This window comes from Talpa europaea (assembly GCF_964194135.1).
Source record: "Talpa europaea genome assembly, chromosome: 12".
Taxonomy (NCBI): Eukaryota; Metazoa; Chordata; class Mammalia; order Eulipotyphla; family Talpidae; genus Talpa; species Talpa europaea.
Genome location: NC_140079.1, coordinates 37,528,166 through 37,546,482, shown reverse-complemented (window position 1 = coordinate 37,546,482; position 18,317 = coordinate 37,528,166). Strand labels below are relative to the sequence as shown.

Sequence of the window (18,317 nt, the reverse complement as noted above, 5' to 3'; positions counted from 1 at the left end):
TCCAGTGGCACAACGTCCCAATGCATAGAACAAATTAGAAAGAAAACAGCAGGGAGAAGGAAAAATACAAATAACCAAGCAAGCCCACAGGAGAAGGACATACCACAAAAAGAAAATCAGTCACCAGAGCTCAACAATGACATGGAAGAACTTCTCTTCCTGTCAGGTAGAGAATTAATAATCATCATGATTAAAAAGTGTAATGAGATGAGACAAATAATCAATGAACTGAAGAATGAAAATGAGACCTTAAGAAAGGAAATAAAAATGTCTAAAACCATCAATAACGAGGGATGAGGAATGTTATATAGCAAAGAACACAGATCTGCTAGCCAGGGTATCTAGATATGAATTTTATCTTTGTTAGCAGCTTATTGTGTCTTTGGGCAAAAATGGGTAAAATGGATGTATCATTACAAACATTTTCTTCCTTATCTGTGGTGTGATCTCGAGAACCAAAACAAGATTATGGCTGTGTAAATACATGGTGAAATACAAGCTTTCAGTTGTAGCTACTGCCATTCTTTGCTTATGTATTGCTATGCAGATAATTGACAGCTAATATTTTAAGTTATTTTTATTACTGTGAAATAAGGGAGCTGCAGGCTGAGAGGCTGGATTGCTGAGATATAGTTGAGTTCCCAGAGCCTCTCTGACAATTACTCCTGCAGGAATGTTCTTGTGGATGGAGACAGGCTCCACTGAGTGTGGCATAACCTGGGTTCCTACCAGTTGTCACTTGATATGTGTAGGGTTGCTTAATGGGGAATGTGCTGTGTTCCTTCTTTTTCCTGTACACACATTGAGAAAATAAACCACAACAATCATGAAATCAGAACTTTGGTGAAACTTATTGCAGAAGAACTAGGAAATACAGTGCAATGGAGCCTGGTGGGTGATGCTACAGGGCTGGGTGTGGACAGTAGAGGCAGGTTATTTATTTATTTTTTAAAAGTATGTCAGTATATTTTTTAAAGATTTTATTTATTTTTGTGAAGAACTGGGATATAAGCCAGCGGTGTGGAGGCAGAGGTGGTGGTGGTGAGAGGATTCACCAGAGAGAGAGTGGGGAGCAGAATAGGCAGATCTATTGAAATATACTGCTAAGGGGAGCAGTGAGTGAGACAAGAGAGGTCTGTTGCACCATGTAGGTTAGCTCCTGGCTGGAGATTGAACTCAGGCTTAGTTGAGGGCTGTCACAGTGGTAGTGCTGAGACTTAACCCTACTCTACCATGGAGGCCCAAGAGGTAGGTTATTATAGGTGAACTGATAACAGAGGAAATTCTGTTTTGAGTGGTGGGGAGTATGGGGCATGATGGAGTGTTAGAACATTCATATTTCTGGAGAAAATGGAAAATGTGAATATGTGAATAGAATTTGGAGCCTAACATTCATCATGTGATGTAGGACAAAGACTAATAATCTCTCTAAACTTCATTTCTTTGTTTATAAAGTGGCAACAATGCCCACTCTTATAGGATTGTTACGAGGTTATGAGAATAAATGAGATTCCATAAAGTAACTGGTCAGTGTTCAGTAGAAAATGGTCACTATTATTGTGATTACCTGAAGAGTTCTTTTAGAACTAACTGGGGCACAAACTATCTTTAACAGTGAAGATAGGGCTTAAAAATATAGGAATTTATTTTCCCCATGAGAATCCTTTCCAAACAGGGTCAGTACTCATTCTGTGCTATTCTTGCAATCAGGTGTTAGGTTCAAAGCACGTTGTTTTTCTATTTTAATAATGCAATGTCTGAGGCAATTCAGTGAGTTTCAGAAATATTGTCTCTCACTTTAAAATTTTGAATTCTTTTTGTTTTGTCTTAAAATAAGTTCCATTCTTATAGAAAAAAATCTGTTAGTGTTTAAAATGCCTAATAATATATAATCTTAATAACCCACCACCCCACTTGTGTGAGGGAGCGTTTAGCAAGGTGGTGGGCCAAGTCTCCTACATTGTAGGCAGTATCTCTCTTCAGACAATAGACCTTTTCTCATTTTGTAAATATTTACACATTAATGAAAAAATTGTGATCTTTTGTATATTTACTAAATAAAACCATGATATGCACTGTTAACATAGATAAATCATGTGCTTTCAAGAGTTCGCCTTTGTTTAAATCTGAGATGTTAGGGGCTCATGCGCTTGTGCTCTCCATCTGCATCCCACAAGACATGCCCATACTTTGATTTGGAGAATCTCCAAAAATGAATAACTGTTGTCAATACAGTCTTTCTTTGCTTGTTTCTAAAGCGGTTTCTTTCTTTTAAGACCTGATCACAGGCTCTTGAGAAAACCAGAAAGAGCAAAGCAAACTGGCACAAAGTTTGCTGTTCTAGTTATTTGGATTTCAGTAAGTGTATAGGGCACAGTTACTGGAAAGGGAAAGAATTGGTCCATATTTTATTCCAATTTTGAGTAAATGAGCTTGGCTTTTAGTATTTCCAGTTGTTTATACTTTTTTTTCCTTCTTCTTTTAAATTTTCTTACATAATTTTTCATTTTTATACAATAATTGGTTTCTCCCCTTAGGTGTAGAGCCCATAGTTTGTACCTTTGGATAAATTGCTTAACTTACCTAGTTGTACTAATGACAGCTCACAGTTTGAGAGTGCTTAGTATGCCTGACCTACTGATTCTGTGTGTTGTACATCACCTGTTGTTCAGGCACTGAGCAACTCTATGAGCCTGGATCTCTTACTGCTCTCATTTCACGAGTGGAGAAACAGGCACATAGGGGTCAGTAACTGGTCCCAGATTCCACTGCTGTCAATGGAGGAGCTGGGTGATACACTTAAGAAGTCTGGCTCTAGAGCACATCTTATCCACCCTCCAAGCTAGGAAGAGGAAAGTAAAATCTCTCTTCATGAAGCAATACAAGGCTAAAGTATATTTTGATGCTCTCCTCTAGGAAAACAAATGCCTCATTAAACTTTTTCTAAGAAAGGGGAGCTCCTAATGGTATACTTAAAGGAGACAATAAAACAAATATATAGCTTAATTGCTTTACAATTAAAAAGAAAAAATAAGAACTTGGGTTCCTTATATAGAAACTTGGGTTCCTGACCCATCCTCTGCTTCCTATATATAAAGCTGGTGGGTGGATCAGACAGAAGAGCAGGAGGCTGGAGTCTGGGGAGAATGACAGGGGAGATGACTTGGGAAGTGAACTGGCTAAAAGACATTTAGAATAAGAATGTTGTTGTCTTCTAGTTGCTTGGTGAACATACTTAGAATCCCCAAGTGATTCTGGGAGTCCAATTTATGTAAATCTCAAAAGGATGAGTGATGTTGACTAACCCATAGATCATAGTGAAAATCTTTAACATAGCTCTAGTAGTCAATATATATTCCTTAAACATTGTTTTTAGATGTTTCATTGGGATCTAAATATTAATACTTTTATAATTATATCTTGTCCTCCTGTATGCATCAATTTTTTTTCTTGAAAATTAAAGGAAAAAGTAGCAGATCTGTGTGCAATCTCACAACACTCTCCAAGTTGTAATATCACAGCCATTTATGCCACAGAACTAGAGCAGATGCAAGGAAACAAATCAAGCTTGAACAACATTTAAGAGTCTATTTCATGTTAAATACTTCTCACACTAATTTTTTTGAGGTTAGTTTATTACCAGCCTTGAGGTAACATTAGTTTAAAACACTGTATAGGATTCAGGGGTAAATTTCTCACCTCAGCAACTATCTTTTTCACCCCACACCATCACTAAATGTTGAATCACCATTCATCACTATCTAGTCCCTCCCTTCTTCTTCCCCTTTGGTAACCACCAATTGTCAGAGTCTAAGCGTTTGCTTTTGCTTTTGTTCTGTTTGTTTGATTGTTTTTGCTTTCCTTTATATTCCATAGATGAGTGATATCTTACGATATTTGTCATACTCTTTTTGACTTATTTCACTTACCATGATCCCCTCAAAGCTGATCCATGTTGTCATAATAGACAATATTTCGTCTTTTCATGGTGAAGTCGTATTTCATCATGTAGGTATACCACATCTGTTAATCTACTCATCTGTTGTTGGGTACTTTGACTGTTTCCATATCTTGACTATTGTGAATAGTGTTGAATGAACATAAGAGTGTGTATATATTTTCAAATGTGTTTTCATATTCTTCAGGTAAATAAACTTCCAGAAGTGGGGTTACGGGATCATATGCAATTTCTATTTTTGATTTTTTGAGGAAGCTCCATACTGTTTTCCATGGTGGCTATTCCTATTTATATTCTCACCCACAGTGCATGAAGGGTCCTTTTCCTCCCTTTCCTCACTAACACTAATATCATTTCTTTTTTTTATAATTGTCATTCTAATTTTTATAAGGTTAAATCTTATTGTTATTTTGATTCCCACTTCCCTGATGATAAGTGATGTAGAATATCTTTTCATGTAAGCCACTCTACTTTTTAACTGATGAGTAAGTATATCTCACTCTAGAATTTGATATTAGGAAACTAGCTTGCACATAGATGCATTGCATACTTATTAGGCTCCAGTATAAGCCATATCAATAATATAGGTGATAATTGCTCTCTTACCTCTATGCTCATTCTCAGAGGGTGAGGACATGGGTAGGGAAGAGAATGTAGTCTATTGGGTCTCTCCAGCTCCAAAGGCTTAGACAAAATAGAATGCTCAAGAATGCTTTAATAATAAGACACAGGCTTTCTTCTTCAAGTCCACAGAACAAAATGGGCTAAAGTACAGTGAGAATTTTGCTTTTATATAAAAATTTCCTGTTAAAAAAAAATCCAGCAGCTCAAAATGGCTGTTCAGTCTTTATCTTGTAGGTACTTAGAACTAGACTGGAAACTTCATGCTAAAGAATAATTCTCTTCTACTTTTTAGCAGACTTCAGATTAAAAGATCTCTTGAGGCTTATTGTGGGTCTATGAACTTACTGGTAATTGTAGATTTTTTTCAGCACATGAACAATACTGAAAACAAGCACGTTTACATTCTTATAAGACATTGACACTCCTCCAGAATGTACTTTTTCCTCACTGATAGTAAAATCAGATGAGGAGTTTAATGGTTCTTTACACTGAAACCAAGTATTGGTTTTCATCCTGCGGGTAACATTCTTTGCCTTAGGGTCATATTCAAATTGCTTTGATCCACGGAAGAAATAGAAGAATCCTGGGGAGAAGGCACATGATCATGATTAATTACCGTGTACAGCTGTAGCATTGCTTCCACACTGTTTAATTTCACAAATAGAGAATAAAATAATTGAAGATTGTGGGAGTAAAAAAGAAACTTAAGTAATATGTAGATATATTTTATCTGTTACCGTCATATGAGAAATCGTATTGTTTTTATTTCTCTGAGGAAGATGTCAGGGAATAAAATGTGAGTTTCAAGGGGCTCACTACTTTTCTAGGCAGGCTGTGGTTTAGTGTCAGAGGTTTTCAAGCAAAGTTTCAAAAGAGTGACTAGTTGAGAAGGAGGCCCTTGTGGGTATGACCTTGGACTCAACATCCTCATTTTCTTTGAGCTGTTCTGCTTTATCTGTTTCAGGTGTTGAGGTTCTGTGTTAGGTTTTATTGGAATAAAAATGTGTCACTCAAAAACAATTTTAGGTGCCTGCTGATTCCGTGTCTAGGTTGCTGTCTTTGAGGACAGCAGCTGGACTGATTGGTCCGTTACCTTACCGGAGGTTCTTTTAACACTATAGCTTCCCAGATCTGACCTGCACTTCTACCTCAGAAATGGAAGGATTTGTAGCTTTCACACACAAACTCAAGCTGTGCATATTAAACTACATACTCTGTAGTTTGAGAATCACCCTTTAGTTGATGCAATTAGTCACCTAAAATGCTTTTATGGGGTTTCTTGGATCAATGATAGGTAAGACTAATCTCTGCATTTTTTTAACATAGATTTGAAATAGTTTAACTGAGAATACAATTCAGGACTTAAGGATTCAGTTTTCCATAATGCCTGCAGGGTTATAGTTTATGATTACATATACTCAAGAGTAGTAAATTACATTTAAATGGAAATGTTTAAGATTTTGTGCTGTCTTCTTCACAGTCAATAAAGTCTGAGTCCTGATAGCTTTGGAATGGATGCTTACCTTTATGATGGAAAGCAGCATCAACTCGGAGGCCAATTCCAGGAAAGTATTTTACCACCCGCCGTGGGAACCCTTTGTCCATGGTTGCTGTCACTTCGTCATACCTGGGTACATGAATTGGCAAGATTTGCAGGGGATCTTTGTTTGGGGAAACTTTTTACTTCTGCCTAACCTGGAGTCAAGTGGGCATGTGGAGGAAGAAATAGGCCTAGCAGATAAAAACTATTTGCATCAGTGAAAAATATGGCTAAGGTTATGTTTCATTGAATCACTGATAGTCTCTTCTAAGCCAGAAATGAAGGGGAAAGCTACATCATTATTCAGATTGATGCTCTTTTTTTTTTTTTTTTTTTAAGATTTATTTATACAAGCACTGGGTACAGTCAGAAGCGCTGGAGGGTAAGAGAATTCACCAGAGGCAGAGCCGGGAACAGAACAGGCAGAAGGACTGAAGTACTCTGCTGAGGGGAGCAGCGGGAGGCAGAAGTCTGCGTGCCATGTGGGACCCTCCTCCTGTGGCCGGGGAGCAGCCGGGAATCGAACTGGCGCTGCAGAGGCTGCGGGCAGATTCGCAGCCCAGCGCTCAACCGCTGCGCCACCGGGGAGGCCCCAGATTGATGCTCTTTGAGGAAATATTAAATCAAAGTAAGGGCTCAGCCTGACTTTTGACTGGATTCATTTGTGTCATTGGCAATTTAGTTGCCATTGTCAGCTTTATTATTTTAGCTAAATCTTTATTATTTACATTGAAGAAAGATAACTGGACTCATTGGAATGTTCTTTGATTTGGTGAATGTTATCTACCTAAGTCTCTGTCATCATAACTTGCTTTAAGAAAATTATAGGTCATCTTAGTTTTTTTCCTGTGTGAAAGTGATGCAATGTGTATATTTTCCACTACATAAAACAAGGGAATCAATTGTCTGTAAACTTACCTCCAGCACCAAATGCCCACAAAGAAGTAGGTTTTTTTGGTGTTGTGGTCACAGACAGCTGCATCAATTTTCTTCACATATCTTGGAAAGCCAAGCATATTGATGGATTTGGGGTAATCTGGCAAGACAGCATAGCCTCTGATTACCCAGAACTTGTCATCTGGGAAGAAAGAAAGTGATTATTGCCTACTCTGATTCCTACAGGGAGAAATGGATGTGTTAAGAAGTTTGAAAATATGGAGATTCTTATTTCCTCCCCAGTTCAATGCTTTGAGATTTAGTATCTTAGTTCTCTATTCATTTTTACCACCTCTTTAGTTGCTTATATCAAATTTTGAATATACATTTAATAACTTGCACACTCATATCAATTGGTATCCACTGCTTTTTCTAACTTTGATAAAAACAGTCAAGTCTGTTTGGCCATGTTCTTTTAAATTTCAGTTCCTGAGTGTTCTCAAAGGCAAGCAATTTGATGAAATCTATATAAAGTTAGGTTGCTAGATTAAGTATAAGATAGCAGTTAAATTTGAATACCAAATAAACAGTAACTAACTTTGGTATAAGTGCATGCAAAATATTGCAAGGGACATAGCTGTACTAAAAATTATTTGTTGTTTGTATGAAACTCAAAGCATCCTGTGTTTTCATTTGCCAAATCTGTCAACCCTAGTGAAATGGCAATATAAAAGAAAGAGGAGTTATCTTTATTTGGAATTATCTTTATTTAATTTATCATAAGGGTTTCTTTTAGCTCCTGTGCTTTGGGAAGGCATTTATCCTCATAAACACAGGCAATCCCTGGATAGCTGTTCTTTATGACAGGAATCTAAAACTAGCACAGAAGACCTTTCTATTTAGTTCATGCATGAAAATTATATTCCCTGCATCAAAATATCCACTTACCAGATCATACAGCCACAGGGAGAGAGAAATAATGGTGGGCAAAGTTACCTTTAAAAATCAGAATCCTATCTTTGGGATTCTCATATGCAGCTTGAATATCAGCAGGCAGAGATGGCCAGAAGGAAGAGGTTAATTCAAATTCAACATCGGTAATATCAAAATAGATCCTCCATAGATGCCTGTGTTAACAAAAATACTTTACACATACAGTCTACATGTATCTATATCAGTGAAAATGTTGCAGCCTTAGTGTTGTCTTTTATTTAATTTCTTGGTATTTTTCTCAAATAATTGAGAGTGTTAACACAGTTTCCATCAGCAAATTTAGGTGCTTGTGTGTACAGTTCTACCTTTGGACCATCAAGGGCATGCCTTTGTGTCCACTGCTTTGGGTACACATTGAAGCCTCATAGGTAGTTCTGAGTGGCCACAGTAGCAATACTAAACATGCTAAGGCAACACCCTGGTTTGCCAGAAGAACTTTGGGTCTGGTGTTTGCTAGAATTAAGAATGTTATCGTTAGCATGCCAAAATATTTCCTCAGATGCTCCCTTCTGGCCGTAAACTTCTGAGTGTATGAATGAAACTTGAAAAGTCCTTACCTGCATCTTCTGACCCGTGTTGCTCCCCACCTACCCACCTAGCCCCCTGACAAGTGATCTCCCAGCCCCTGCTGTTAGGAGCACAGTAGTGACAGTGTCACACAGGACTGTAGAGCTATTGGAGAGAGTTTGGTTTCAAATAGTTACCCCTGTTGTCCATATATCCTTGTCAGATGGTATATGTCCTGATAGTTCATTCTGAAAATAATGTCACAACCTATACATAACTGACGCATCATATATCATAATTTAAGTCCAAAAATCCTGTGTGTGGTGAAAGAAAAGATTTCCTATCAAAGCAACACTGAGGAATGTCTGCTGATACATGTTTAACAATCTGGCTCTCCAGGTAGGTAAAGGCCATTTTTATCACTTGCTCATTTCCATGGGATACATATTCTTACATGGCCAATTTCCAGCTACTGAAATGATGTGAACTATGTTACAAAATTCCTGAAACTCCATCAATTGTTTCCTGAAATGGTATAAGTCAGTCCAACTGGTATTGGTGTATTATGTTAGCCAGGAAGCCACTGAAATTAGACTCTACTTCACTTTCTTATGCAATGACAATTTAAAACACTGCTTAAAAATTAATTGATTAAACAAGTAAGAGGTATATGCATATAGAAAAACAGTCAAATAGCATGGGCAATTAGAAGAATTTCAAGATGAAAAGTAAAAGGCGTACATTCTCACTACCCCCCATCTCCCTCTTTATCCCCAAATCTCTTGTAAAGATACATCTTCATAGAAAGTTGAGGTGCTTAAGGGAGTAGGTTTACCTGCCCTTAAAGAACATCACTTCTCTGCGGAATGTGGTGATAGCATCAAATGTCAAGTCAGGGTCACAGGCATGAGGTATAGGGGGTCCCTTTGGTTTAGCAGGTGCCTTAGGCAGACCTCCTTTGATGAGAAAAGAAATACCACAGTGAACTAGGGTGGTGTCTGGAAATATACCTACAGAGGATCTTAGCCAAGTGAGTATTTCATGATAATATTTCAAGAAGTAATTTTCTCAGCTTCCTTCCTGAAAGCTTCCTATCTAGTTCACATGTATTCAGATTAATGAAGTTGCTCACCATAGATGGATTGTATTCCGTTGATATCATCTTGAGAAAGTGGATATTTGTTAGGATCCAGGGAGACATAATTTGGGAACATCAAGGCTGTCTGATCATTGGAGTGAGAGAGCCCCAGTGAATGACCAAATTCATGGGCAGCCACGAGGAATAAGTTGAATCCTTCACAAAGAATAGGGAAAATATGAGTCTGTGAATCCACTAAAATTTTGTGGTTACATCCAAGATTAGGAAGTAACTAAGGGAAAAGAAAAAAGATTTGCTAAATGTATGTCATTCTTATAACAAGGTGCCATTGTTTATTTGGGCAATATTTGCACACTAATTTGGTATTATTCACATCATGGGGAGCTACACCTATAGTAAGCACATGGTAGGCAACAAATGTCTCAGAAATGGATCCTCTTAAAAAAATTTGTCATCATTTTTTGATGTTGCTAGGCTGTACTAACAGGGGTAGTTTCTCCCTATTTTCAGAGCTTCTTCACTGACTGTAAGATAAAGTCCAGTGACCTTAACATGGCCCTACATGATCTAGTCTCTACCTTTTGTCCAGCCCTATCTTACTTTTATATTCCTGAAGCTAGACATATTGGATCATTTGTATTTCTTATCTTGCCTTGTTCTTTCAAATCTGTGTGTCTTGATATCTTCATCTCACCTGCCCAGATTATTTTCTCTGCTACCCTCTTTTGCCTAACTAGCTTATTCCTCAGGGATCCCCTTTAGAGTCATTTCCTTCACCAGGCTTACCTTATCCCCCCAGTTCTATCCAGATTGAGTTAAGTGCATCTCTTTGAGCTTCCATAGACTTAATTCAGCCATAGCACAAAGGAACTGTTTGTTCCTTTCACCCAGTTGTGTATCCTTTCATCACAGGGACCACCATCTTTTATTCTTGGTGACTGCTAAGCTGCTTATCAACAGTGGGTGTTTAGTCACGGTTGCTGTTGCTGGTTATCCATGTGTTTATTTGTGTAAAAGAATTGTTAGATGCACCTTCTACACAGGACCAGAGTACCCTGCATTTATCCTTACCAGAATCTTACCAGGCTGCTGGAATTTTGCCTCTTTTTTCTCGGTCTCTCCCACTAGTCTGTAAGGTTCTAAACATAAAAAAGACTTCTAGATTTGCAAGGACAGAGCCTATGGATCCTAAGGAAAAGACTGAGCCTTTCATGGTGGAGACTTGCCCGATGATATGTGCACAAAGCAAACAAGGAATGGCAGAGGATTATCTTACAGTCTTTCACGCTTTTCCCCTCTGGCCTTTACTCACTGGATGTGCTTCCAGACAAGTTAAAGGACAAATGATTCTTGGAAAAAATATTTCAAATGCAAATCTTCTAAGTGAAGTCCAGACTTTCATCCTGACTTTCAAGACTCTTTACAGTTGGAATCCTATTTGCCATTTTAACTCTCTTCTGACATGATTCTAATACTTGAGTTGGCTGGGTCACTCTGTCTAGAACACTCTTTAGTGCCCTCTTCACTCAGCTTTGCCTTCTGTGTTGCTGCTGAGCTTTTAGGTCAGTGTGTGGGTTTGCATTCCTTTCATGTGCTCCTACTGCACAGCTCTAATTGCCTTAATCCCAGCATTAATAAGACTGGTTTTAATTGCCATTTGATTGATTATGTGCACCCCCTTGAAGGGAAGCATCTGAGTCTCATTTCCTCCATTATCTTCCACTATCATATCCTCCATTTCGGTCATAGAGCCTGCATTATTGGAATGTGGAATCTACTCTGAACGATTGCTGAATGACTTTATTTACCAAATATTTGTGGAGTACTTTCATATGATTACAATATTATAGGTCCAATGACACTGTAGAAAAGATGCTTTGACTGCCTTGGAGAGATAACTAAGTGGACGATGCATTATACATCCTTGTGAATATTTTTCCCTCTGCCTGGAAATCACTAATCATCATCAACCACACTAATAATTACCAACCATCAATGTCAAACATTTTCTGAATGTGCACTATGGGCAAGTGCTTTGCAAGGTGTCTTCATTTTTATTCCTGGTAACCTGCATCATCTTCCTGCAAGCGGGGCATTAGTATCTGTGTTTTGTAAATTGAGAAACAGAGAATAAAACAAATCAGTGAACTTGCCCAGGGTTCCTCAGTTTGTAAATTGAAAAGACCCAAAGAAATCCGATCTTCAGGGACTACACCTAACAGGAGAATGATTATGTAATAAAATAAATAAATTTTATAGAAACCAAAAGCCAAACCCGTCAAACTGTGGGCCTTTGTCTTTCCACATCACAACTTCTGTACACCTGCAGTCACTTGAAAGGCCTGTTTCTGTTGTTTAAGTACATGCGTGTGTGCAGCACACGTGCAAATGCAGGCTTGACCCTGGGAGGTTCTCAGGGAACTCTCCACATGTGCCTCAACCCATCCAGCATTATTATGCAGTCACTTGTTCTTCCTCAGAAGGAAGTCACTGGTGTTAGCAGGTGATTATTGTATGTTGTTCCCAAGCAGATCACACTAAGACGTTTTTGCCCTTTTTCCAGAGCGAGTCTACCTACTCCCAACTAAGGACATTGTCATATATATTATAAATTATTGGCAACTTTCCTATTTAAAAATCCCAGTTTAGGGCCTCTCTGGTGGCACAAGGAGTTATGTCTCTGCACTATGAAGCGATCTGCAGCCAGTGTAGCATGAGTTCTATCCCCGGCCAGGGAGGTGACCCACATGGCGCAGAAGACCTCTCCTGCCTTGCCTGCTGCTCCCCTCAGCAGTGTACTTCAATCTGCCTGTTCTGTGCCCCACTCTGTCTCTGGTGAATCCTCTAACCCCACTCCCCCGGCCTGTACCACAGTTCTTATATGCATAAATAAATCTTTAAAAAAAGGTAAAAATAAAATAAAATTCCCAGTTGATTGGAGGTTTTATTTGCTTGAAGTTTCATGTTTTTATTAGAGAGTACAGGGAGATATGTTTGCTTTTATGCCAGTGAGCAAAGAGCTATGATTGGGTGTCACCCAAGGCCAAAATTTTGACCCTAAGGAGATATATCAAAACAAATAAGAAGACACCTCTTTTGAAACTGCTCTTTGAACCTGGCTGAGGCCTCTGTGAATTCCTTCTCTTGCTCAAGTAAGTTTTGCTGACTCGGGGCCCAGAACTCTCTGAACTTTGTAATGACCCACCCTATACATCCCACTGGCAGAGGGCTTGTAGTAATGTGGGTTATAGTAACTACTATTAAGTATTGGGTTTTGTAGGATGAAAGGACAGTGAAATACTTGACTAATCTCTGCCTCCATCTATGAAAGGAAAGTCTGTCAAGGGAGGGGAGTCCTCTTGATTTTGGTAAGCATGAAGGTATTTCCTAAACTGAACATTTCTACTGCCTGATCGGATTGGCATGTAGCCCAAATCCACGGAAATTTTAGGACACGACTCAGCAGAGGATACATAGCAGACATGATCCATTCAACTTTTTGGTCATCTTCCTGTGATGCCACCCTCCCTTCTTCATCCTCATGTCAGTGATGCTCATTCACACAGTGATGGCCCTGGAGCCTGAAGCACAGCCAGCGCTGACATTTTTACCCTCTTTGTTCACTAGCACTTTGAAAAACAGTCACATCGCATGGCCAAACTTAACCACGAGTAGCCATGGGTCATTTAGAATCACTGATTTTCTGCTTTTGCAGAAAATATAAAATTGACCCACAGACTATCTTGGATTCACTTGTGTAGGACTGTGCTGTGATCTCGTGGACCATCCATTAACAGAATCACAGGCTTTGCTTCCTAGGGATCCTGGCAACCAAACACCAGACCTGAGATAAGAGAGTCTACTGAAACAGCTGTTTTTGATGCACAAAATAATAAAATACCAGGCAGGCCAATTAAGAAAAATAAAATCAATCCGTTTAGTCTGAAGGAATAGGTCAAATGCAAAGACAGGGGTCTTATTCCTTGGCACAGGGGCAAGAATTAGAAAAGGAAGTTCATGCTACAAGTAGACCTCTGTGGGCCATGAACCCACATCCCAACCCCTAACACACAATTACTACCTCTCAGCATCTTCTGTCAGCTCTCAAGCCACAGATGGCCTCTGCCATGGGTAATGCATGGGACACACTCAGTCTTGCATAATGGTATGAGAGTTCAGGCCTTATACACCACACAGGTAATCAACCTCCAAAGAACCAGAGATTTCTGGTATGACTTTGTGATCCATACCACACCTTGCATAGTTGCAGGCACCTAGAGTACCTCCCCACATGGTGGGTGTATGAGTGAATGTGTAAGTAAGTGAAGAATGCCCTGAGGCTTCACAAGGGTGTTGTGTGTACATGGCTCTGAACTGGACAGGCACAATCATCTGAATAGATACTGAATACACCTTGGAAAACAGAAATTATGGAACATGTGGGCAAATTGGCAAGTGAAAAATAGCAAACTGAAAAGCTGTTCTTTCCAGGGATACTCTAGACTAATACCATTTTCTCATAGAGAAAATTTGGCTCACCTGCTGCATCCTTGGACCAATTTTCATCCTCATCGAAGTGAGTGTCTCCACCCAGGCCTGGACCTGGAGGAAAGGCATGGCCGAGGACTCCCAAGGGGCCATCAAAATAGCGAGGACACCAACCATGGACTGGGAGACAATGCATGGGGAAAAAATGATCAGCCTCTTCAAATCTCCTAAGATGAAAATAACTTTTATTTCTGTTGAAATCTTACCTCGGGTCCTAAAGGCAATCATGATGTCTGCGACCCCCTTGGAAATTTTGGTGAATATTAGGGGAGTAACTTTGCTCCATACTTCCAAACCTTTTTGAATAGCCTCATCCACATCAGCTTGTGCCATATCTGGGGTATAATTCATAATTCTTAAAAATGAACAGAAATATATCAATTACATGTATGCATACACATCCTGCAAAAAGATCATTTCTATCTTATCAGCTGTATGCTGTGTAGTAACTGGATATGGTGCTGTTTTTACACTTGCACAATGCTTAGCTATGTAAATAAGGCACCTATATATGCTATGCAGTTCAATTCTCTTATCCATCAGGTAGTAGTCTAACCCTTACAAATGGACTCAAAGAGGTTAAATGACTTCCTTGAGATCATACCTAAATGGGAGAGCATTCAACTCATGTGTTTGCTGAATTTATGAACACATTATAAATATATCCTAAAACGAATTGAGATTTACTTTCTCAAATGGTTTGTGGAAACCAAATTTAGGCATATATCTCAGTTGAGAGCCACAAACAGTTAATTACACAGGAAAAAAAATTTTCCTTTTGTTTATATTCTGTATCTTACTAAACTTATTTTTATCTCATTTCCTTTACTTCAGGCAACTTCAGGAAACTATCAGAAAGACTCTTTAGTGCCAGACAGAGGATTCTTGGGTAGTGGTCAAGGCACACTTGAACCTCTTTCTCAGGTCAGGCACACTTGAACGTCTTTCTGCCCATTAGGCAGCTCCCTTTCTTTCAATGTCTGAGGCAAACACTTCACCTCCCCTGGGATCCATCTGTGAGTTGCTACCTGTAACTCACACGTGTCTCTCATGTGAACTGGCTGTGCTGCAGGGTCTTCCTGTTTCTCTTGAGCACACTCAATCTGAGCCTTCAAGCATCTGCCATGAGAGGGCAGTGCTTATACTCCACACCTATACGGAAATGTGTGGCCAAAGCTAGAGATCAGTGTGTCTGCCAGTGCTTGGCTGTGGGAAGAGCATGTAACCTTGACTATAGTTAGGAACCTTTAGTTCCTCTGTGTTTAAGGTAGCAATTATAGAGGTGCCTGTCTCACAGGTTTTTGGTTGATTGGAATATAGGGTATCCATGAAGTGCCAGGTACACAGGAAGTGCTTGACAAAATGAACTGTTATTATTTTTGTTCCCTAGAGATTATATTCATGTTCTTTTGGGTTAGGGGGAAATATGTTGACACAAACGTTACCTGTATGTGAGGTTGTACTTTCTCCACCCTGGGAGAGTGTAGCCATACTGACCCACATCAGGTACTCCACATCTGGGGGTCTTCATGATCTCAATAGTGCTAGAGTCCAGTCTTCCAGTCACTGTCAATCCAAAAAATGCTTGCATTTCCCGAATTTTACCATCTATGAGACTCCTGTTCCTGCTTTGAACCAGATAGTTTCCCTCTAGCTCAAGAGAGTAGAACTGGTTGAGATAAGCCTGACCAAAAAGACAAAAAAGGCATAGACTACAGGAGAGAAAATATCCATCTCAAGATAAAACAAATTGCCTGAAAAGCCTTTTGGCTGTTGGCAGAAGGGAAAGGGAATAAGGAGTGAGGCAAAGGAAGGAACAACGGATAAAAGAAGAAAGTTAGGAAGCAAAGAGGAGAGAATAGAGTCACCCTGTTTTTTCAGTTTTCAAGAGGTGGTTGAACCATGTGTGACCACAGTTGGCCCAAGCACAGTTTGGGGTGCAGTTTGGTGGCTTGGAGCCCATAGAATTCCAAGCCCTGGGGAGAGTCAGGCTGCTACGTGTCACATGATCACATGTCTTACATCTGCTGTTACTTTTATTTTGGTGTTTCTTTGAAACAAATTCTAGAAGAGATCAGTAAATATTCAATTTTCAAATTTAATTGATTTGTCTGAATAAAGCAAATTAACTGGACTGATTTTTAGAGGGAATATCCAAAGAAACGTTATGTTTCACACATGCAGGGATAAACGTCAGATTGCAGTGGGTTCTCCTAGTTGGGTTTGAAATGCTTTTATAGAGAGCTCCACTTTTTGCAGGGTGATCCTTCTTTTCCTCCCACTCTCTCTTCATTTATAGCAGATCCTGCCTCTCACTCCCCACTCCCGCTGCCCCCCCCCACCCCGACCCTGCTCACCACCCCTCATACAATTCCCAATGTCCTTGGAACTCGGGGAATGAAAGACAGCTCCTTCTCACAAGAAAATCCAGGACTCAGAATTTGCAGGAATTTGCTCTCTTTTTAGGTCCTAACACAATCAATAGAGTGAACTTTTTATGGATAGTCATTAATAATGTTTATTGACACAGTACCTGAGCCAGTTGCATGTTTTCTTCATTTTCTGTCTTTCGGTCTGTAGGAAATGCAGAAGAAAATGTTATAAAAAGCAAAAACAGAAGCAGAAAGCTCTTCATTCCTCTTTCTTTAGCTGAAGACTGGCTCTGTTTGCATAGAATTTAGAGAATAATAGTGAGACGTGGCATGAATTGGCTTTTGTATGATCATTTAATTAATAACAGAAAAGGACATTTGCCATGAAGTGTTTCATGATAGACTTTTTTTCTTAGGTTGACTGGATTTTGCAATCGTGATTTTCATTTGTTTAGTCAACACAGTCAATGTTCATTACAGTGCTGTGTTGGTCAAGAGGGAGGGTAGTTCCCAAAGACTGTACCTTAGAGCCTGCCTAGGTGTGCGGTGGGCTGTACCATTTAGGTTTGTGTGATCTCACTCTAGGATTTATGCACAGTGACAGAATTGCCTAGTGATGCAGTTCTCAGAATGTATCCCTGACTTACTGAATTGAATATAGTATGAAGTCCTTCTTCAAATTACATTTGTCCTTGCAGTTGGAGGCTTTCCTAAGCATACGTTCTTGAATGTTTACACAATAATTTTATTTTGAATGAAACTCCAAAATATCTTGGTTAGCATGATATGTCATGAAAACAAAATTGAATCAGCAACAGATTTTCCTGATTAAGCAGGGCAAACACCAAATGTTTATTGAGCATTTTATTGTCACTTTTAAGCAAACATGAGTAAGGTAACATTCCAGTCTTGTTGAAGGATTCAGACACATACAGAGACTAATATCAGACAAAAATGGGGGCAAGTGGCAAAACCCACAGTGAAGACTCTAGAGACTGAGAAGGGCCCGCAGGTTGAGATAATGCAAGTGTGTTGGAAGTGAGATATAGGAAATCTGGCTGAACAAATACATGCATCCTGCTGTTTTCTTCTGCTATTTTTTTAAAATCCCCTCCCTGTCTTTTCACAAATTTAACTCCTTAACTCATAGTCCTTTCCAAATATTCTTATCTCTATCCTCAATAAAATTTCTGTGACATAGCCAAAGAAATTACTATAAATCCTAAGTTAGATATACTTCCTTTGCATGTAAAACTTATCCCGATAATACATCCTCTTTAGGAAATACTATTTATTGACTTACTGAACATGTATATATAGTGTTAAAAATCTATTTGGTCTCTAGGGAGAAAAGCATAGTGCAAACATGAAAACATTTGTCTTATAGCAGTAATAATGGCAATGATTTATTTTTCTAAGGTGGGTGCTATTACAAGTGTGTTCATTATATTATTCTTCTGTGTTTTTTAAACTCTAAAATACTTCTGAGCAAATGGTGCAAATAACAGAATTACTCCCTCCCCTCCAAAAAGAGAGAAATATCAAATGATATTTGTTTATAATGAAAAACAGCTTTCCTCTGCCACATTTCATGCCTTTTAAATCTTCCTCATCAGAGATAAGTTCTTTAAATTTTTATAGCTTTTTTCCTGATGCTGAATTTCACATTTATAAATACTATGCTTTTCCTACTATTTGTTGACTTTTCAATGTTAATTTTTATTATAATCTGTTTATAGAAGAGGACCCTGCCTGTTATTTTCTCCTAAGTTTTTAGAGAAGTTAGCAATTGGTATTCAT

The 18,317-nt window shown here is 38.9% G+C and overlaps 1 protein-coding gene across 1 annotated transcript; it reads right to left on the bottom strand.

Annotated features, from left to right (window-relative positions):
- Positions 1–4,923: 4,923 nt before the first annotated feature.
- On the bottom strand, positions 4,924–16,780 carry MMP27 (matrix metallopeptidase 27; the record flags this gene model as incomplete). Its single annotated transcript, XM_084249570.1, has 10 exons — positions 4,924–5,165; positions 6,106–6,209; positions 7,041–7,200; positions 7,995–8,125; positions 9,334–9,454; positions 9,631–9,792; positions 14,137–14,265; positions 14,352–14,500; positions 15,591–15,829; positions 16,679–16,780. 10 exons carry the CDS (start codon positions 16,778–16,780, stop codon positions 4,924–4,926), a joined length of 1,539 nt encoding a protein of 512 aa, XP_084105696.1.
- Between the last annotated feature and the right edge of the window lie 1,537 nt (positions 16,781–18,317).